General features: G+C 38.4%; 1 protein-coding gene across 8 annotated transcripts in view; it reads left to right on the top strand.

Annotated features, from left to right (window-relative positions):
* The window catches only part of LOC306884038 (pleckstrin homology domain-containing family A member 7-like), a 117,452-nt gene that overhangs the window by 43,552 nt on the left and 50,225 nt on the right, over positions 1–23,675 (top strand). For 7 of the 8 annotated variants that reach the window (XM_079439666.1, XM_079439667.1, XM_079439668.1 and 4 more), the window contains 5 exons: positions 3,091–3,174; positions 15,964–16,075; positions 19,091–19,195; positions 19,526–19,598; positions 22,133–22,233. In XM_079439666.1, the coding sequence (XP_079295792.1) occupies positions 3,091–3,174; positions 15,964–16,075; positions 19,091–19,195; positions 19,526–19,598; positions 22,133–22,233 (475 nt within the window). Of the gene's footprint in view, positions 1–3,090; positions 3,175–15,963; positions 16,076–19,090; positions 19,196–19,525; positions 19,599–22,132; positions 22,445–23,675 lie in introns of all 8 variants that reach the window. The other variant, XM_079439673.1, reaches the window with a different exon arrangement.

Raw genomic sequence — 23,675 nt, forward strand, 5'->3', positions numbered from 1 at the left:
AGGGAATTCCGTAGCAAGTAGTTCGGAAGTAATATGATGAGAACAAAAGAGCTAAAGAATGCAGATTACTAATTAACAGTGGAAAATAGCAAAACTATTGTATAGGGCCGATATAGTTTAGCAAAGAGCATGGCATGATTCTTTTGGAACAAAGCTAGGGAAAGAGGAAATGTGCTTGTGTTTTTGTAGCCCATTGCAGGAAGGTGCCCCAGTCTGTGCCTGCCAGGCTGATGACGACTGAGCGAGGTACAGTACCTTGCGTGCATCATCATTTTGTACAGGTTTCACTTCTGGCTTGTTTTACTGTAGTTTTTGACCTAGAGAGCTGCTTCTCAGATAATCAGCACTTATGTTTTGTTGTGTTTGGTGGTCTAAAAATATGATTACCACGGTTGTTATGACGTGAAGAGTTTTTATACAGTGTTGTCAGTAGTATGGAAGCTTATTTTTGCCATGGATTAAAAAAAAGAAGAAAAAAATGTTAATTGCAAATTTCTCTGGGAATTCTGAGTTTCTATCTCACAGATCTCTTCAGATGTTTTTCCTTTCAGTTCTGAGAATAAATATGAGTTGTGAGATGTAGGCCTAAACTCAGAATTGTGAGAGAAGTTTCACTTTGTCTTTGTCTTAGTCCTTGGTGGAAACAAGCTTGTCACAATTCTGACTTTTTTCTTGCAATTGGAAATTTGTATCTGGCTATTCTGAGTTTATGTCTTGCAAAGACGTAAGTTTGAACTGTGAGATAAAAATTTGCAAATACCTTTTTTTATTCTGTGATTTAAATAAACTTTCATATATTCATGTATATATATTTGCTATTCTGTTATTTTAGTCATGCATTCTATCTGTTTACAATGATTGTGGTTTAAAGTCACTTTGTGAAATCAAATCTAGCTATTATAATCCATTAGAATGCATTATTCAGTTTCTTATACCTAACTCATACTGACTCGATAGGGACTTGAAGTTTGAAAAAATGGTGAATGTAATTTAATGGAGTCTGACGGCAGGTCTGCGGCTGATTCCTTTCAGATGTGGATGGCATACTTTAAAAAAAAAAAAAAAAAGAGAGGCCTGGTTGCAGTCAGGCTGCCTAAGAAAGGGCTGAGAGCCCTGTAGTGATGAAGAACCTTTCAGAGGAGGGTCTTTTAGCGTACATTACAATGATGGACTGACCATGCTCACTGCAAATCCAAGGATGCAGCATTTCAGGAGCACTTCTGCTGGTTCCAGTGCTTTAGCAAACATTATTTCCTAATATTTATTCTACATTTTTTTGACACTTTTTTTGTTGTTGTTGTGTTTTTTGTTTGATAGTGTTAAAAAGCTTTTTACCAAATTCTATTGCACGTTTTCTTTGCATGTAAATTTTTATTTGGTATTGTTATGATGATATTGATCATTACGTACATTAATTTCACAAACGAGTTAGCAGAATTGACTTCAGGATGGTGTTTATTCAGGAACTGGATCAGGCTGCATAAAACTACTGTTGTAGTGAAGGCTTTGTAGTACATGATTTCATGTCAAGTGTTCTTTCATGCAGCCACTGAAAAGCTTTTATGCAGCAGAGTTTGCTGATGCACTAAATGTTCAATTAGAGATAAAAGCTTGTTGTAGTGTTTGCATTCAGCTGAACTATCTCACGAGGACGTCGGATTCCTGTGTTATGATTGTTCACTAAAGAATGAACTTGACAATGTTGTGTCACTGGGGGTGTATGATGACATGTTTCGCAGAGGCAGAAAAGCGTTTTCCACACCCTGTTAAATTTGACAGTGTACTGTGAAAGCCGCATACCTAAGCTTTCTTGTCATGGTGAATGTGCCACCACCATGGAAGGAAGGCTTGTATGAGAGGCTGTTTTTGGGGGATGTTGACATATATCTCTTGTGATATAGATCACTTGCTGTTAATGTTTTGTGTAGCAGTTTAAGTGTTCTGAGCCATGCTGCTCATGATAGAGATCTTTAGTCTTACAGTCATCTAAGTGCTAAGAGGAAAAATAAGTTCTGTTCATTCAGCGTTGCTTGCTTTGTATGTGTACCCTTTAATCATCTCCTGATCAGAATGTTGAGTGCTGTTGCTGCCCTGGACTGAAGGTCACCTTGTAGACTGTGACATAGTGACATTAAATCGTGACATTAAAGCACATTTTAGGCTTAATATTAAGAAATGTGCATTGGCCACAAGTAGTACTCCAAAAAAAGTTGAATTATAATTTTTATATCAGTAAGTCTCAAGCGATATGTCAGTAAGCCTGGTAATAGATTTGAACTGTATACTTAGTATGAAATAAATGTATTTTAAATATATTACTTTTTACTAGTGTAGTTTTAGGTCTTACCTCATCTGTTCTAACCTCTGTCTACTGTGAAGGACATCTTCACTTTTCTATACAGTGAACCTGAAGCATGACTATGCCTGTTCTTTTAACTGTATCTATCAGCCTTGAGTCCACAGAGAGTCGTTGAAGCAAAGTGACTTAATATAGTTTTTTTTAAACATAATGGAAATGATGATAGGCAGATAAGTAACTTGTGGTGGAGCCTTTTCCCCTCATATAGGACCACATTTACTCATGGGGATCCTCCTTACTCATCAAATTACCACCACTCTCTCCCATTCAGTCAAACACACAGTGTGAAGACAGAATGAATAACTGAATCGATGACAGCAGGCGTATTATGTGTGTTATTTCACAGTCCTCTCACCCTTAGAAGCCCCCTGTCTCTGTCTTATTACACCTGATGACAGTGAGATGTTTTAATGCTCTAGTTAAAACAGTGAATGACCCTGTATAATTGAAATCAATAAAGTTTCTGCAGCGGTTTGTGCTTAGCCCCACACTTTGTGTTAAATAATATGAGTGGGCTTGGCCAGGCTTCAGCGCTGCCACACATTCTGCGCTCCTGCGGGAAAGTCAGAATCCCACAAATTTAGTGTATTCCTGTAGAATGTTGCTCTTACGGCTACAGTACCCACAGCAGGGGAGGGAAGTGTCAAATTAAACATGATTAATATCGGATTGCTCATTTTGTTTTTCTTCTCTTGTTTTTCCCCATTTCCCTCCCTTTCTTTTGGATACAGCCACAACCTGAGGGCGACGACGTTCAGGCATCCTGTGACGGGACATATATCCTCAGAAAACACTGACTTCATTTTACAGGACCAGTGAGTGCTTCTCTTCCTTTTATTTGCACAAAATGTACTTTAGGATGCATACTTCCTGCTTTCTCTGAGGGCATGTGGTTAAGAGGTCAATGCAGGTTATTTGGATGGTTAGCCATGTTTAAGAAGTTCTTAAGGGCCTTGGATTTTTGAATGATTCTTTAACAGATGCGTGAGTAATGAGATGTATAGTAATGATTCACGAGCCACTGATATCATATGCCTGTGCTGGAATCAGCAAATCAGCTGGAAATATCCAGAGGTAATGGTAATGATGGCCATTACTGTTATTGCATTTTCCTGTGAAGGTGATGTGGGTGTTTTTTGCTTGAAGCTGCACTACTAAATAGTATTTGAAATAAAGATATCTGGTAATCTGTACTTTATTTTGACAGCAAAGCAGGTGGGCACAGTGTTGGGGAAGATCATTTTAAACTACCTACGCTATAAAATACTAACAGAAATGAGTTGAATATATTTTGCAACAAAATTCACAGCATCTTGGAAAAGGAAATAGTTTAGTTTTCAGATTGAATTGAACATGATGAGGGAGAAAGATCGAGTGTAAGTAGACAGCATGTTTTTGTTGAATTCTTCTCTAAGGTAACAAATGCTCAACACTAATGTAGACCAATTTCCAAACTAATGGATTGATTCTTTCATTCAGTTGATCAAAAAAAAAGAAAAAAAAGAAAAACACAAATCAGTTTCAAACTTAGGCTGCATTCACATATGCATACTTTTGTACCATAGCAAGTAGAAAAGAGTAGTATGTCCAACTTTAAACAGTAGACAAAAAGTACCTGGATGGCCTACTGCTTCTGGCAAGATTCTGAAGTGTGCTTATACTATCCCATGAGGCATCGAGAGAGGATTTGTGAATGTCATATGACCTACCAGCATCAGTTGCATTGCTTTACTGTCAATGACAATATTACAAATGAATTGCTTTACTGCCAATAACAATGACTGGATTACATTTAAACTATATAGAGCTTTTTAACTGTTGTGAAGTACTTATTCTAAAGAAGAACCTACTCAGAGAGTATACAATTTCAAATGCAGCCTTAATTACTGGTTTGAATAAGTCAACTCATTCAGAGTGGTTCTTGATGTAGTCACTTAACCATACTTTCATGTTCAATTTAGAATAAACAGAGAATCAGGGGAAGGTTAATGGAATCAATAAGCAACCTGAATATTTCAGTGGATTTGGAGGCTTGCTGTTATGGATGATTAGTCATGATCAACCATAAATATACAGTAAATCAAAGTTAAATTACTATAATATTAAGAATAGTTCATTTTCTTTACTATTCCATTAAAATGCGTACCACAGCACCTGTTCCTCTCCTCTTCCTTTCCATTAATTTCTGGGTCTTTCCATATGCCAGTAAGATGAGCTAGGATTTCTACCTCATCAGTGCTGTGAGGGTTAAGAGAGCTCAGATTTACATGCCCCACTGAGACAGATCTCATTCTGTTACTCGCTAAAGCCAGAGGGAAGAATGAGCTGAGGGTTTGCTGTTTATTTTGAATGTTCTTCTGCCTGCTGAAACAAACCCAGGTGAAAACTATTACGAAGTTCAGCTCTCGATTTCTCTGTTATCACTCCATGTTCTCCATATAGAGGTGGGCTCATGGATTCAGAATGTTGGGCTCTCATAGGAATATCGCACATGGCCATGAAGACCATTTCTCATACAGATGACAGGTAAGTAAATGTTGCTGCCAGGGTTGATTGATGCTTCTCATTAGGGGCACAGTGCGTGGAGGCCCTGTGCCAGGTTCAGGCTCAGATTAACCATCATCGGGAGAGTCACTTGAGCTTTGTGTAACAGAGGGATCTAGTTATTAGTTTACCAGCTGACAGACCTCTTGTTTGAGTGCCCAAAAGACAAAGATCATGGCCAAACGTGTTAAGCGAGAGAGGACGTTTGTCACTTGCAGCTGTGTCGATAAGCCGGCGAGACTCTTAATGTTTTGTTGGCTCTTGAATGCCTGTGGTTTGTAGAAGAGAGAGATAGTGATGTTACAGGACATAACTGGAATACTTACCACTCCTATTTTAAGCACAAGTCCGGCCTCATTCGCTCTTCCCTCCCCATCGACCCTGCCTTTTCCTCTAGTAATCTAGCTATGGAAACTAACCTCACCCTAACAGCTGTGATACATGCTGAACTTTGGGAAAAGCCTGCTGAAATATGTCATGGTGTCAGCAGAGACATATCAAAATCATTCATCACAAGTCACAACCAGTGTGTTGCTGCAGGTTGCCATGGGTGTGTATTAGCAAGTTGTAGAACCCGAATTCTGGAGAATATGTATTCACTATGGTTGACTGCCTACCTAAATATGTAGTAGTATGCTGATATTTCAGCTGATCTGAGTGCCCTTAATAGCACTGCATACTCCCACCCCTTCTCAGTGAAGGGCTAAAGAGTGTTCTGCGATCCCATTGGTGGTGATGTCAGTGGAAACGTGTGCAGTGATAGAAGTGTTCTGATCCCCTGGTAGTGCAGTACTATTGATCTGAATGGCTAATCTGGGCACAGTGCACATCTCAACAAACACTAGGGCATGGTGCATTGTCTGCCACAAGGGCTGACTGTCTGTTTGTATGAATTATTCATTTCTCTAATGGCCAAACTGCATACAGAACTTATTGGTGACTTTTATTAACATAATTAATATACATTAGTACATTTATATAATGTTTAACGGATTCTTTGTTCATGTACATTACAGTTAATTTCACGTTTGAAAAATATCTAAAATTTTCCTCTTTAAATGGACCTAAATAATATTATGTATAGTATTATGTAATGTCTATTAATGAACAACACCAACAACAACAACAAAAAACCCTATACATATATAAAATAACTGTGGTACTGGCATAATTAAATTAAATTAAAGGTGTCATCGGATGTGACATGCACTTTTACAAGTTGTTTGAACGGAAATGTGTGTTGGCAGTGTGTGTACACATCCACCCTATAATGATAAAGATCCACCCAGTGTTTTTTAAAATCTTGTTAAATCATTTCCCATTTCTCAGATCAAGCCATTCTCAGATGCCTGTCTGTGTGACGTCACACAAACCCAGGTCGCTCCCACGATTGTTGATTGACACTTTCGTTTTACCTTAGACCCGCCCTGAGTGAGCTGTCATCAGTCCGTCATTTTTTAGACGCTGGAGCAGATGTAGACAAGAATGTCTACTAACCGATTGAGGTGTTCTGTTGTTGGATGTAATAATGAACATAGCAGTCGTCATTTACTCCCGACATCTGGTTCGCTGAAGACACTGTGGATTACCTTTGTTTTTAAAGGGAATGCGCCCCCTGACCTACCTAAATGCATTTATGTTCACGCGAATCATTCGTGATCCAGACTCACCTAAAGAAGAAGTGAGTATAAGGTTCTTTTATGAATCTTTGCAAATTGCCTTTTCTAATAACATGCTAGTTAGCAAGCTCCATGGCTAAAGTAAACAGTCTCATGAGAACTGAGCGTCACCCCATGGAAGAGAGAGGCAGGGTGAGCAGAGCTCATTAGCATTTAAAAGGAACTTGGACTAAAACGGGTTGCTGAATACAGAGTTGATTTTGACAGGGTAAAAAGGGTGTTGTTTACTCTACCATTGATAAATTTGAACCAAAGTATGTTATAGACTTTTCATTAAGACCCTAAAGAATCATATCAACTTGTGGAAAATGGGCAACCGATGACCCCTTTAAAAATATATATATATATTGTTATATATTATAGATTTCATTTATATTATGGAGTTTGTCCCACTCCTCTTTGCAGATCCTCTCCAAGGCATTAATGTTTTGAGGCTGACGATTGGCAACTCAAACCTTCAGCTCCCTCCACAGATTTTCTATTGGATTAAGGTCTGAGACTGGCTAGGCCACTCCAGGACCTTAATGTGCTTCTTCTTGAGCCATTCCTTTGTTGCCTTGGCCGTGTGTTTTGGGTCATTGTTATGCTGGAATACGCATCCACGACCCATTTTCAATGCCCTGGCCCTGATGGTACATGGCCCCGCCCATCGTCCCTTTGATGCGGTGCAGTTGTCCTGTCCCCATAGCAGAAAAACACACCCAAAGCATAATGTTTCCACCTCCATGTTTGACGGTGGGGATGGTGTTCTTGGGGTCATAGGCAGCATTCATCCAACTCCAAACATGGCGAGTTGAGTTGATGCCAAAAAGTATTACCTATAACGCCCTGAATGGTTTGGCACCTCAGTATTTGAATGAGCTCTTATAGCATTATAGTCCTTCACGTCCGCTGCGATCTCAAAACTCTGGCCATTTAATAATACCTAGAATATCAAAATCAACTGCGGGCGGGAGATCGTTTTCCTATTTAGCGCCCAAACTCTGGAACAATCTTCCTAACACTGTTCGGGAAGCAGACACACTCTGTCAGTTTAAATCTAGATTAAAGACCCATCTCTTTAACCTGGTTTACACATAATACACTATCGCATTTCTATAATTCAAATCCGTTAAAGGATTGATAGGCTCCATTAATTAGGTCAACCGGAACTGGGAACACTTCCCAAAACACCTGATGTACTTGTTACATTGTTAGAAGAATGGCATCTACGCTAATATTAGTCTGTTTCTTTCTTATTCCGAGGTCACCGTAGCCACCCAGATCCAGACTGTATCCAGATCTAAAGGTGGATCAGCACCTAGAGATGACTTCTACAGCCAGGACACCTAGATTAGCCCCAGAGACTGATCCCCAGTGAAGACTCTGTCTCCAGGACGGCCATCGGGACAAAACCACAGGAACCAGATGAGTCTTTTGCACAATCTGATTCTGCTTTAGCCTAGATTTAAATTGCAGATTTTGTCTGGCCAGAGGAGAATGACACTATTTCTACAAACTATTTCCCCGTCTAAATACTGTAAAGCTGATATAAAGCCACCGAGCTTTATATCAAGCCGATGTAAAGCTGCTTTGACGCAATTTGCATTGTTAAAAGCGCTATACAAATAATATTGACTTGACTTTCTTGAGCATGGAGACCTTGAGGGCGCTACAGGATTTCAGTCCTTCACGGGGTAGTGTGTTACCAATTGTTTTCTTGGTGACTATGGTCCCACTTGCCTTGAGATCAATGACAAGATCCTCCAGTGTAGTTCTGGGCCGATTTCTCACCGTTCTCATGATCATTGAAACTCCACGAAGTCAGATCTTACATGGTGCCCCAGTCTGAGGGAGATTGACAGTTATTTTGTGTTTCTTCCATTTGCGAATACTTACACCAACTGTTGTCACCTTCTCACCAAGCTGCTTAGCGATGGTCTTGTAGCCCATTCCAGCCTTGTGTAGGTCTACAATCTTGTCCCGGACATCCTTGGACAGCTCTTTGGTCTTGGCCATGGTGATGAGTTTGGAATCTGATTGATTGATTGCTTCTGTGGACAGGTGTCTTTTATGCAGGTAACAAACTGCGATTAAGAGCTCTCCCTTTAAGAAAGTGCTCCTAATCTCAGCTCCTTACCTGTATAAAAGACACCTGCGAGCCAGAAAACTTGCTGATTGAAGGGGATCAAATACTTATTTGACCATAAATGTATAACTTTTTTGAAATGCGTTTTTCTGGATTTTTTTATTGTTATTCTGTCTTTTACTGTTCAAATAAACCTACCATTAAAATTATAGACTGATCATTTCTTTGTCAGTGGGCAAACGTACAAAATCAGCAGGGGATCAAATAATCCCCCCCCCCACACTGTATATTATGTTGGAAATAAATATTAATAATAATGATAGGTCAGTTGTGGCATTTTGCAGGAATACATTTTTGTTTAATGGCTTCTAAACAATTTTAATTGGCCATTATCCCTACTTTCATGTCTCTTTGTCACATTGTACAATAATCTAAACAAATTAATGATTCATGTCCTTTTATTTATATATTTGGTAGGTAGTTGTGCAAAAAGCAGGATATTGTACAGTCAGCCAGTCATTGTTTTTTTTTAGAATACAGTCATCACTAACAAAAATGACCATTTATATACCATGATTTCTGAATATGGTAATCATTGAGTACATGGTACCCAACAAAGTACTACTGTATCTGATTCCGTCACTCATGTTGTTTTTTTACGGTAGCAGTTTGAGAACTGCTGTATCATCATGTAAAGTAAGTATAGCTCATTATATATTACTGTATCCTATGTATTATGCAGCTTACCCAGGTTATTGGGTCTGAGACTCGCTCTCTGTGGAGCTCTGAGCATTTGGGAACAGAATGTGGGCTTTATTTTCTTTAGACTAAGATCTTGCTGAGCTTCAGCCAGGATCTTTCTCATCTCTCCAGCATAAAATAAAGGCCCTCTGTGCCCATCCATTCAAAAGACAGTGAAGGTAAATAATATGAAGCCTAGATAAAACACTAGTAAATCCCAGGGTGCAAACATACTTCAAACAATTTTGGATGGAAGCCAGTTTGTGAGGTGAAAAATGAGGGGGAAAGAAGCAGCGTAGATTCAGTCCGCAGCTCTTCCTATGACAATGCTGCTGTAGCTTCCTGCTGTTTTGATGTTGTACACGGGCCACAAACACCTCCTAACTCTGTCACACTACAGGAACTCCTCACATTTCACAGGGGGAAAAAAAGCTGTTTATGGTTTTGTTGAGGGGCTGTCTGTGTATGTGCATGTGTCAGTTTTTGGACAGGGTTATTGTGTTTTACTGTAAGCTCCAGCACCCATGAAGAGTGTGGAGTCAGCCTGACATGTGGCTTGGAAATCTGCTTGCTTTGGTAAGTTTTAGCAACATAATAAATTTTTAATTTTTTTGGATTGATGACCTTGTTCAGTTGCATCATGCATTTCTGTTTCGCACTGATTTATTTTGTATTATCAGCACTTGTATTTGTAGATTTGTGGTAAAAAAAAAAAAAACTGCCTCAGAATCAAATGTGATTTGATATGAGCTTTTCCTAAAGTTTCTCCCCTCACATTGGGTCAATTATACCCTTATGTCCCGAGTGTGTTATTTGATGTATGAAGCCGATGATTTAGGAGCAGTAGGTTTTTCACTTATCTGCTCTCTCAGCGTGCTCTAGATTCAACCCACTCATACATCAGAGTTCACCATATGTGTCTACACCTTCTGTGTGATATCAGTGATGGTGTGAGTTTCAGATGATTCTCTAAAAGAGTGTCCCTGAGAGACAGAGCTTTTAGTAAGAGAGATTTTTGTTACTACTCTGAAGGCTTCTGAGAGTCTACTACATTTTATAGACTCAATTATATGCTCAAGTACCAGTGGTGCTGTTTTTATTTCACTTAGTCTCGCATAGCCAGACTTTTGACTATCTGGTGCACTTTTGCTATTAATTCACCCACTTAAACAGGAAGAGACGGTCTGACTAGCATGTAAGATACCAAATATGATCTGTTTTGTTTTTACATGCCATTTAGGAACTGTTTTTTAAAAAGCAGAAAATTATTTGTAGTGCATCTGGAAAGTAATAAAGACCCCTGTGGTTCTTGCTAGTGAGTGCCTCTAATTAAACTTTTATCTTGTAGAGATTTGGAGATTTGATGCCACGTATTGCTCTGTAACACAGATGAGGTGTTAGTGGTATACAGAGCTGGAGCTTACAAGGTAGAAGAAGGGAAAAGAAATGAAATGTGAGCAGTCTGGTGCCTTATAAACAGCTTTGTTTCCACTATGTATACTGTTTGAGTCAGACTTGGATGACTACAGCGACTACAGTGAGTTCTCAATAAAGAGTAACTTATCCCAAAGTCTCCTGGTCTCTGCTTTGACGAAGGAAAAAGGCACACTGATAAAAAACCCTATGCAGCCTTATTTCTTGAAGATGTGTTGAGCCGGCCAATCCCATTGCTGTAGGTTATTTCAGCCAGCGCTTGGCAATTTTGTGTGTAATATGCATCAGACAGACTGTAGGCACTCTGGGGCTGTGCTGTCTGGCTCTGGCTCTAGGTCTGCCCCCAGAATTTGTTCATAGTATTTTGTTTTCAGAGTGCCCTTCGTATAAACTATTTACCCAATAAAAATGCCTTGTCATTTACTTGAAGGAGATTTAGAAATGTGACAGATGTTTGGTTTAATGGTGCATCTCTCTGGTGGCGTTCACCCTAGGTTATACCTTTCCCTGCAGTCTCTGAATCTGACACTTCTCTGACAGTGCTTGGAAGAAGTTTTGTATTTGTTGCCTGCAGAGGCAGCTCTGACAGTTTGTTTCACCTTTCTTCTGTCCTCTACCCCCCCCCCCCCCCCTCCCTCCCTCATTTCTTTGGCGTTCTACTCTTCTCTCTGCTGATTTACCCAAAATGTTACATTAGCATTACCTGAATCTCAATGCAGCTTTTTATACAGTTCTCCTTATTAGGAAGAAAAATTGAGCCAAATACTTCCAGGAAGCAGCCTAGCATTAAGGCATTTGCATCACAGAGATTGTGACTCTGGCATTTCACAAACATTTGGTTAATAATTTATTATTAAACACCTATTTAACGAACATTACTTTCGATATGAGTGTTTACACTCTCTTTACTGTAATTCCAGTGGAACCATTAGACTCATGCTCTTGTAATGTGACTTCAGCAGATGTCCTGCATTCTTCAGCTGCAGTGCATTCCTCCGCTCTCCTCATCCACAGGGTGCTCACAACAAGATGAGCTAAATATGGGGTTTCTCTAGCTTCCAAATGAGGCACTGTTACAATTCATATTAATCCCGTTGTGACTAGGTTGGTTGGTAGGCAGGTGGATAGATGAATGTAGGAAGGTAAATAGATAAGTAAGTAGTTAGATGGATGGATAGGAAGATATGTAGGTAGTAGGGGTGTAACGGTTCACAAAATTCACGATTCGGTTCGATACGATACAGTGGTGTCACGGTTCGGTATGTTTTTGATACTACAACAACAACAACAACAAAAATGCCAGAGGATTTCCTTAATTTTTAAAAATGTTTTATTTATTTAAACTTTTTTTTTTTTACTTTGAACAATGATGGAACTTGACCCATCTTCTGGGGTGTGTTCTTATCAGCATATAAAACAAAAACAGCTCCGGTTTGAAGTATTCCAGCTGATGTAGCCTATTGTCATGTAGCAGATTAATCTTTTCCAAAAAGTTTAAATTGATTTTTTACATTTTATGGGCATTTTTTACTTTTATAAAGCCTTTTTTTTTCTTAAAAGTGAGCATCACATTTTGAGTCAGTGTTTTACATTAAATCAGTCAATAAGACATTTGGGCTGTTACCAAGCAAATTAAGTCAGTATCATCTTTGCAATGAAGGAAACATCGAAGTTGCATCTGAATGGCATTTAGATGCTTTTACACACTGTTTAATGCACACTGTTAGAGGAACATGTAATGTTTTAACCTGCAGTTACAAATGCATAAATAATGTTTTGATATTTTAAGCAAAACGTTGACAACTGGTGTTTGAAATTAATAAAAAAATACTTTAAATGTGAAATTAAAACCGCCAGCAGGTGGCAGCAGTGGTGGACTGGCCATCTGGAGCATCGGGAGTTTTCCCAGTGGGCCGCTGTACAATGTTTGTAAATTGCGTTGCATATATATATATATATATATATATATATATATATATATATATATATATATATATATATATATATATATATATATATATATATATATATATAAAATGTATAAAATTAGTTGTAGTAAATGTACGTATAGGCTATCCTTCCATCGGCCCAGGCGAATGGCCCGCGTGGCCCACTTCATTAAAAAAATTCTAATTAATTTAGCGTGCTCTAGCCCAGTGTAGCGGTTCAAAAGCGATCGTCAATGTCAAAATGTTTGAAACAGCCAATCAAAGTGTAGAAGGCGGGATTTACTGTTCAATGACACTGAGCTGCGTGTGACTTGAATGCAAGCTGAGGTAAGATGTAAGCTGCAAAACGTGACAATTCAGCAGTATTTGCCAACCGTTTATGATTGAAAAAAAAATATAATAATAATGTTAAACGAAAGACATTAATTTTCAGGAATGCAAACTACTACTGGCCTTTTCAAATTTCTCAGATTTGAATGCCATTTACGTTATTTGTCACAATGTAGCCTACATAATATAGCAGTTTTCAGCAGACAGGAGATAAGAGTTAATGTATATCTCAGGCTTTCTTCCGTGATTTCACGTGTCTAAGAAAATGTTTAAAAATCTATAAAAATCATTCTCAATCTTACTCTAGAACATTGTAAATCTGAAGACTTGCTTTTGAGTGCTGTGCGTTGGAAAGGGATTTATATTATAGGCTAATAAACATATCATTTGCTTATTAATTCACACATGCATTGTTTTAGGTGGTTAAAAGTATGAAATAATTAAGGCTTTTTATTTATTTATTTGAAAGAAGATATCATTTATTTGATCAAAAATCCAGTAAAAAACAATATTATTATGAAATATTGCACTTAAAATAGTGCTTTTCTATTTAGGATATTTTAAAATATAATTTATTTATTTGATCAAAGCTGAATTTTCATCATCATTACTCCGGTTTTCAGTATCCCTTCAGAAATCCTTGTAATGCTGCTTAATTTGCTGCTTAATTATTATCAGTTATTATTTGTGATCAGGTACTAATAATGGGTTTATTTACTGGTATAATGGTTCTCAGTTAAAGAACAGCATTTATTTTATATATAAGTACTTTGTAATAAGGGTAAATATCTTTACTGTCACTTAAATCAATTGAATGCATCCTTGCTGTAGAAAAATAAATATTTATATTTTTTTAATCTTACCCAAGACTGAATCGGTATCACATTTTCCACAAAAATATGTAGCAGCACAACAGTTTTCAACATTCATAATAATCAGAAATGTTTCTTGATCAACAAATCAGCATATTAGAATTATTTCTGAAGGATCATGTGACACTGAAGACTGGAGTAATGATGCTGAAAATTCAGCTTTGATCACAGAAATAAATTATTTTACAATATATTCGCATAAAAGACAGCTTTTTTAAATGGTAACATTATTTATTTGACAGTACTGTTTACTGTATTTTTCATCATCAAAATAATTTGTATACTCTTTTCCACAATTGGAGTTCTATTCCTTAAAATGATAGATGTCAAGCTCCTGCAAAAGGACAAATACTGTATGCTGTGCTGTTGCTGTGTTTGGATTTATTTTTGTTGGCGAAATTGAGCAAAAACAGGCAATATGCTGTCTAAAACGTAAGTCTCTTAAATAACTGTTGTAAAAAATCATTTGTAATCATGCAAATGATTTTTGGAGAGAAAAAACGGCACTCTTCTGTGATATTTATGGAACTATATGAAATTATGTAAATATATAAATTTTCTGCCCCATATCTTGAATTTTGTGCTCATTCTAAATGCATTTTACTAGACTGAATCATGCAGTGAAAGAACGAACTCTAAATGTGCACAGGCACTAATCAAACCTAATAGGATAAGATGCTGTAATAAGATTAGTCCAACGAATCGTTCGGTTTGTAATGCAAGAAACAGTCAAAAACATTGTATGTATATGCGATTCATTTGGAAAACTTAATCTATTAATCAAATAGTCAAATAATTCCAGACACCTTTTTAATCGAGTTGTTCTTATTTTCCAACAAACTGTTAAAATTTACAACACTGACAGCAACAAAAGCAGCAGACGTGCTGAATGAAAATGCAAGTTCACTCTCTGATATTAGGTGGCGCTTTTGGATAAGTAGCAATACAGTGGCTACCGTGTTTACCCCTGTAAACAAAATAGTGCTCTGCTGATAAACACTATTCTATTAGGCATTATACGGATATAACATGAAAAATGTTAACGAAATCTTTCTGAAGAAAGTCAGTTCCCTTTCATCCATATTGTTTCACCCTTTAAACTGGTAAATACGCTGACACCAGTGACAAGAAGAAAAGGCATGCATGCAAGGTCTGAACTGAAATGAATTTGTTATCCGCCCCAGATATCCACTTTTCAAAATAATGTGTTATTTTTAGAAAGTAACATTAAAATGACTACATTTCAACTAGTCGACTCATATATCCAATGTCAACTAGCAGCAACAGTTCTGTTTAGTTGACTAATTGGCTATTCTTGCACATTCCTAGTATGTAGGTAAAAAATGTAGATGCTAAATGTAGATACAGTAGGTAGGTAGATAGATAGGTATAGGCAGATATAGATAGGTAGGTTGCTAGGTATAAGTGGAAGGTATAGCAATGCAGGTAGATAAAGATAGGTATGTAGATAAGATATACTGTAGGTAAATAGATGTAAGTACTGTATAGGTAGATATTGATGGTACATAGATTTGGTAGATAAATATATAACAACATGTATATATGCAGATAGACTGATAGATAAATAAAATGATTGATAGATACATAGATGTAGAATTCACTTGATTGACAGGTGCTGAATGTGTCTTTTAGGATATTTTTCTTAATGTGTTGTTGTCACTGTTGCCATATTCAGGTCACCTGAGACTAATACTCTCACTAGAGTTGCTTATGCTGAGTTATGATATTGTCTGTTGACTACTTCTCCTGTTCTGGTCTCTGAGTAGTTTGCCCTCAGGGAATGTGTTCGTCAATGTGTTACTTGAGTCTCTTCCTCTCTTGAACACTTTGTATCCCCAGGCTCTGCTTTAATTTGTTGGTTATTAAATTACAAAAATGTACCTTTTTCACTGATGATTTCACCATATATTAGTAACCACACCTTATACCTGGTGAAGATCATGCCTTTTATTTCTGACACTTGCAGGGCAAATTTACGCATGTCCAAGCCACCACTAGAGCCGAGGCCTCCCAGTATGGTCAGCGAGTCCTCTGTCGCTGTCTCCTCATCCCCTGCGGACACCACCTCAGGATCCAGGGTGAGAAGCCCATCCTCATTTAGTGCTGATCTGTGACTGTTTTAATGTGGTCTGTCGTAGTACTGATTCTCAGTAAAGGCAAACATTTACACAGAGCACTTCCGGTTCCTGAAAGTGCCAAGCTGGCTAATTATCTAGTGAGCCTCATCATTACTAATGTGTGTGTGTGTATCTCATTTTAAATCATAGAAAACTGATAATGTTTTTATAGGTAATGGGGAGAGTAAATTGGCCTCATCTATTTTTGCTACATTCCTCCAATTTTGATAAATGACCCAAGCCGAAGGTGTAATAGGTTACTGATTTTTCTAGCACCAGAGAAACTGGACTTAATCTCCTGTGCGGGTTGCCTGCGTTGCGCAGAGGTCATGAGGTAATGCTGCATAGAACATCTGCAGGGGATTGAGAAATGCACAGAACGCCTCTCGCTACTTCCTGCTAATTAAATCTGAGCGTGTGTGGCACAGTTACACTCTAGGTGTAAATGCAGCAGAACTGTTTTACTGGTGCCGCTAATACTCTGTCTTGGTCTAGTGCATTAATATACTCTGCCATATATAGAGTTTTTCCAGGTGTTACAGAATATGGGCTTTACTAGAGGTCGAAGAACTGAAAAGCTCTTACATTTCAGGCTGGGCGTTAAGCATTTTTCATTAGAAATTTTTAATACATTTAAAAAATTTAATTAAATAAAATTGTATTATAAATATAATAAATAATTTTAATTAATATCTATATAAAAGTGGGTGTTTATATCTATATTATATCTATCTATATCTGTTTTATTTATATAATTTCTAATTTAGATAACGTACACTCACCAGCCACTTTATTAGGTACACCTGTTCAATTGTTTGGTAACACAAACTGCTAATCAGCCAATCACATAGCAGCAACTCAATGCATTTAGGCATCTCATCTAGATGTGGTGAAGACGACTTGCATCAGAATGGGGAAGAAAGGGGTGACAATTTAAGTGACTTAATTGTTGTTGGTGCCAGATGGGCTGGCCTGAGTATTTCAAAAACTGCTGATCTACTGGGATTTTCACGCTCAACCATCTCTAGGGTTTACAGAGAATGGTCCGAAAAAGAGAAAATATCCAGTGAGCGGCAGTTGTGTGGACGAAAAGATGTCAGAGGTCAGAGGAGAATGGGCAGACTGGTTAGAGATGATAGAAAGGCAACAGTAACTCAAATAACCACTCGTTACAACCAGGGTAGAATTTGGCGTAAAGAACATGAAAGCATGGATCCATCCAGCCTTGTCTCAACGGTTCAGGCTGGTGGTGGTGGTGTAATGGTGTGGGGGATATTTTCGTGGCACACTTTGGGCCCCTTAGTACCAATTGAGCATCGTTTAAATGCCACAGCCTACCTGAGTATTGTTGCTGACCATGTCCATTCCTTTATGACTACAGTGTACCCATCTTCTGATGGCTACTTCCAGCAGGATAATGCACCATGTCACAAAGCTCAAATCATCTCAGACTGGTTTCTTGAACATGACAATGAGTTCACTTTACTCAAATGGCCTCCACAATCACCAGATCTCAATCCAATAGAGCACCTTTGGGATGTGGTGGAACGGGAGATTCGCATCATGGATGTGCAGCCGACAAATCTGCAGCAACTGCGTGATGCTATCATGTCAATATGGACCAAAATCTCTGAGGAATGTTTCCAACACCTTGTTGAATCTATGCCACAAAGAATTAAGGCAGTTATGGTTAGGGTTAGGTACTAGCAAGGTGGTACCAACCTGGTACTAGCAAGGTGTACCTAATAAAGTGGCCAGTGAGTGTAGGTTGTTTATCATAACTAATTTTGCATGCATACATACATACTCCTTATTAGAGAGTGATTTTGACACATTGAAGTTTTAATGGCCTGGCCTGACACACATTGGCTGTGTCACTGTGTGGTAAAGAGTCTGATGCTGGCCTGTCAATGACAGGAGTGTGTCAGCATCATATGAGCTTTCACAAACCGTTCGATCAGTCCCAGAGGCCCTCAACTCTGCGCACACACAAACACACACACACACACACGTACGTTTGTTTTTTTGAAAAGTGGGGGCATCCCATAGGCATAATGGTTTTATACTGTACAAACTGTATGTGCTATTGCCCTACACCTAAACTTAGCCCTCACAGGAGACTGTGCATTTCTACTTTCCCCCCAAAAAACTCGCTCAGTATGATTTTTAAGCGTTTTGAAAGGTGGGGACATGGGGCAATGTCCTCATAAGTCACCTTCACCTTGTAATACCTATGTCATACCTGTGTCATTATACAAATTTATGTCCTCATTTGTCACAAAAACACACACACACACACACACACACACACACACACGTTGTGTTTCCATGATATATGGGGACATTTCATAGGCGTAATGGTTTTATTCTGTACAAACTGTTTTCTGTTGCCCTCCACCAATCTAAACCTACCCCTCACAGGAAACTTTTAGCATTTAGATTTTTTTTTACTTCATTTTGTTTGATTTATAAGCTTGTTTCCTCACGAGGACCAAAACATGTCCCCACAAGGACAAGGATTTTGGATATTGCCATCTTTAAGACATTTTGTCTCCATAATGTAGGGTTTACCACAACCACACACACACACACACACACACACACACACACACACTTTATTCAGAATAAACCAGGCTCCTGGTGGGAATCAGTCATTCTCTCGAATAAAAAAAAAAAAAAAAACCTAATTTTACTCTCAAGTTACACGCAAGTGATCAGTTGAATCGAACTTTGTACGGATCAAGATTAATAAATGCAACACACCCTGTTATTGTAAGCATTTTGCAGTAAAAGTGTTTTCCTTGAACATAAATTGGCCCCAGAATGTTTTTTGACACTTTGGCCACACTTAAAAAATAACAAAGTCAAGCATCCAAATGCTTTTGGATGCAACTTTACCTTACTGATGCCTGTGTATGCAGCATTTTTAATCAAATCAAATGAAGTGGTTTTCTTTTTTTCTTTTAAATACCACAGAGTTTGAAACCCAGTGGAAAGGTGCATTGCTTTGGCAAGCGTGACCATTCTATCAAAAGGAACCCTAATGTCCCAGTGGTAGTAAGAGGATGGCTCTACAAACAGGTGCGGCGCTCAAAAGTGAAACCCTGATGCGAGTGATTACAGAATCTGATTTTGATCTGAAATGAATGGTGTTCAGATGTTAGATTAGTTTTTAATTAGGCCTTATGATGAACTAAGACCTACAGGCAATAAGCTGATTAACTGAACATGTTATTCAATATAGCATATTAAATAGATATTCAGTCTAAACAAAGGGGCCTTCAGTTAAATGCTAATATTTGGTTAACATTGGTTAGTTATGTTGGATGATGAAGTGACTTCATTTTTTTTTTTTTTTTTTTTTTTTCTGAAAATGATTTTGTGGGCTGATTATTGTTCTTCCACCATCAGGACAGCTCAGGCATGAGACTGTGGAAGAGAAAATGGTTTGTGTTGTCTGATTACTGCCTGTTTTACTATAAAGGTGAGTTATAATACTCAGTTTTATTTAGCTGCAATTAACTAAAACCGTCTCTAATTTTATTGAACAATAATCATGTTTTTGAAGTAAAACACTCAATTTCTTTAATACATTATTATGAGAGTACCTATAATTTAATACGTAATAGAAGGTTTTTCATTTACTATTTTTATCCCTATTGCTTGCACATATCATATTGAATAATCATTTTGGTGGGCATAGTGGAGTCTTACTTATTTTCTCTCACCTACAGTGCCGCCCAATGATTTTGGCACCTTTGGTAAATATGAGCAAAGGTGGCTGTGAAAATAAATCTGCATTGTTTATCCTTTTGATCTTCCATTCAAAGAATTTACAAAATTCAAACCTTTCATTGAAGTAAAAAAATGAAAAGTGGGGGAAACTAAAACATATGAAATAAATGTTTTTTTCTAGTTCACGTTAGCCACAGTTATTGGCACCCAATTATTGCAACGTCCTTTTCCCAAGATAACAGCTCTGAGTTTTCTCCTATAATGCCTGATGAGTTTGGAGAACACCTGACAAGAGATCAGAGACCATTCCTTCATCCACAATCTCTCCAGCTCCTTCAGAATACCAGCTCCATGTTGGTGGTTCTTCTCTTCAGTTCACCCTACTCATTTTCTGTTGGGTTCAGGTCAGGGAACTGAGACAGCGTTGGCAGAAGCTTCATTTTGTGCTCAGTGACACATTTTTATGATGATTTTGATGTTTGGTTTGGATCATTGTCTTATGGAAGATCCAAACATGGTCTGTTATAAGATTTCTTACAGAGGCAGTCAGGTTTAGATTTTTTATCTGTTGGTATTTGATAGAATCCAATGATGCATCTGAACAAGACGTCCAGGACTTCCAGCAGAAAAACAGGTCCACAACATTAAAGATCCAGCAGTATATTTAACCGTGGGCATGGGGTACTTTGTATCCCTGCTTGCACCAAACCCATCTGGTTTCATTTGACCATAGAAGTCAGTGCCGTTTGAAGTTCCAGTCGTGTCTGACAACTGAATATGCTGGAGTTTGTTTTTGGATGAGCGAGGAGAATTTTTCTTGAAACCCATTTGAACAACATGTGGTGATGTAGGGACTGTTTGATATATATTTTTAAGGCTTTCTGACCCCAAGATTCAACTACACTCTGCAATTCTCCAGCTGTGATCCTAGGAGAATCTTTAGCCACTCAAACGCTCCTCCTCACAGTGCATTAGGACAATATAGACACACATCCTCTTCCAGGCAGATTTGTAACATCTTTAGTTGATTGGAACTTCTTAATTATTGCTCTGTTGGTTTGAAATGGGGATTTTCAATGCTTTAGCTATTTTCTTACAGCCACTTTCTATTTTGTGAAGCTCAACAATCTTGTTCTGTACATAAGAACTAAATTCTTTGGTTTTACTCCTTGTGGAACAGGAAGTCATGGCTGGATAATTTCATGTTCATAGTCACCCTGGTGTGCTAAAAAAATGTAAATATGAATAGGAATATTGTAACGGGGGGAACGAGACGTGAGACGTGCAGATCCATGTGCAAGCTTTTATTAATAAACATAGTCAAATAACAGGCAGGATTATCAAACAACAGCAAACAGGTATGGCACGGGCAAGACACAAGAGTATTCCTAGAACAAGCGTGGGTCTTTGATTGGCGAACAGTATCCAACAGGGTGAGGCAGAGAGATAATCCAGGTAAACGAGCAGTGGTCCAAGAGAGGTGCAAACAGAGTCCGACCGGCAAGGCAAAGGGTTAATCCAGGAAACACGGGCAAGAATCGAAACACTAGAAAACACACAAGGCAAGGCAAGACTAAGACAATAAAGAGGGTTCTGTATCGCAGCTAAAACTAGGAGAGTATAAATGCAGAACAATACTGGAACTAAACAGAAAAATACAGAATGGCTCGGCAAGGCAGCTAACACTAGGGGAGTGCTAAACGCAGAACAATACTCGGCCGTCAGGGAGAGAAAGTCCAAGGCTTATAAAGAGTGTGAGATAGTGTGTGATCATTTTCAGGTGTGAGCGTGATTAGTGCAATCAGCTGTGGGTGTCGTCAGTGCAATGGATGATGGGAAATGCAGTCCAGTGTGATGTGTGGTGTGAGAGTCAATATGATGGTATCTCTTTAGGCAGTCGGACGGAAGGCCACGAACCGGATTCGTGACAAATATACTTCAGAGATATTTTACTCATAAGAATTTCTAAGGGTGCCAATAATGGTAGCCAACATGCATTGGAGAAAAACATTTATTTCATAATGTGAGTTTCCTCGCACTTTGAGTTGTTTTACTTCAATGGAAGTTTAGAATTTTGTGACATTTTTGAATGAAAGATCAAAAGGATAAACAATGCAGATTTATTTTCACACTCACCTTTGCTCATATTTACCAAGGGCGGCAATATCAGTGGGCGGCACTGTATGTCTGTTTAAGAGTATTGGCAACAAACCAATTACCTTTTTTCAAATTGTAATCTAACCATTCAAACATTTTCACCTAACATCTGTACTTTGCTCACAGATAGTCGAGAAGAGACGGTTCTGGGTAGCATTCCTCTGCCCAGCTATGTCATTTCCCCCGTGGGACCCGAGGACCATATCAGCCGCAAGTATGCCTTCAAGGTAAGAGCATCATGATAATCTGCACTCTAATGCTACTCTGTTCCTGTGTGTAGGCTCACCTTCGCTGGCTTCATTGGCTATACCTTCAGGAAGTCTGTGTCATGTGGCATATTATCAGTGGTGTTGTGTGGGCAGCAGTTAGGAATGGCTGATTAATGTGGCAGTTGTTTGGCTCCTCTCTCTGCCCTCTTCTGACCACACAGATCACTAAGTAAGCATTCTCTGCTCAGGGTGCTCACAACCTCATAAGGAACTCAACTAAAACTCTGCTTGTTTTAACTAATAGCATCATGTTCCTGTACTCAGTTACCTAATATATTCTTGTCATGAGACAAAGACCCTCAGACCCTCAGAACGATCCAAGTTAGAAGCATCTCATATTTTATATATGCATCACATTGTACAAACTATTCAAATGCTTAGCAGTGTAGTTATGTACCATAAACAGTGTAGTTAATAAACTATATTAATACTATATTATTACATTACTATACTTTATTACTTACTATATTATTGTAGTAAAATTAATGTGGTAAAACACTGTATCTTGCAGCCTCTCATGACTTATTCTTTAAATTTGGAATAGCCCATCTCTTTTTGACTGGTACTGTTCCCCTCGATGTCTTGTTATCACAATGCTGTCATCACCGAAGCTGTTGTTTGCTCACAGGAATTCACACTGAGCTTCCACCCAACTCGTTCAACAAGTTTTCTACAGTCCTGTTCTCTTTCACAGAGCGGACATGGGAACATCATTATCTAAACCCTTCTCTGAGTGAGGCCTGTTGATGGCAAGCTTCCATTGAGCCTCACAAACTTCCTCCCACTGTTTACTGTGGTCTGGCGGACAGTGAAATAATGTTTAAGAACAGAATATCCCAGAAGGCTTAAAACCATTTATATTATGCCTAATGCTCTGGAAAATCAAGTCTGGCTTAAACCCTTGTACCACAGAGGTGGAAAAAACAGCATTTTTTCACTGATAGCTAACCTCTAACTTTGAAATTTGTGTCAAGCTTTGCGTTTTTGCTTAATCTACCTCAGTCTCCTCCTGAAGCAAAGCCTCTTCTGAAGAACAATACTCCAGGAATGTTTGATCCCATCACTGCAGCTCATTCATTTCCTCTGCTCAGTCATTCTTCCCTATGGGTACACAGTGCATCGTTCAAACTCCATTACCCTGCCCGTCCGTATTCCCCAGTGCTGGAATTTGTTTGACTGTTGTGCCAGCAGGCAGATTAATTATACATCTACTCTATTTCTAATATCTTCCCTCTTACTTGCCCTACAGTCTGTAATGTACCAGAGCAAGGTGAGAGGCCCTGTTCTCTCATTGGCGCTCTGGGTGTTAATTAGCAGGTTGTTAGTTAGGAGATCTCCATCAGTGAAACTAGCCAGCAGCTATTTGAACATCTGGCTGCTTTATTTTCATGTGAATTAGA

Source organism: Barbus barbus (assembly GCF_936440315.1).
Source record: "Barbus barbus genome assembly, chromosome: 1".
In the NCBI taxonomy this organism is placed as follows: Eukaryota; Metazoa; Chordata; class Actinopteri; order Cypriniformes; family Cyprinidae; genus Barbus; species Barbus barbus.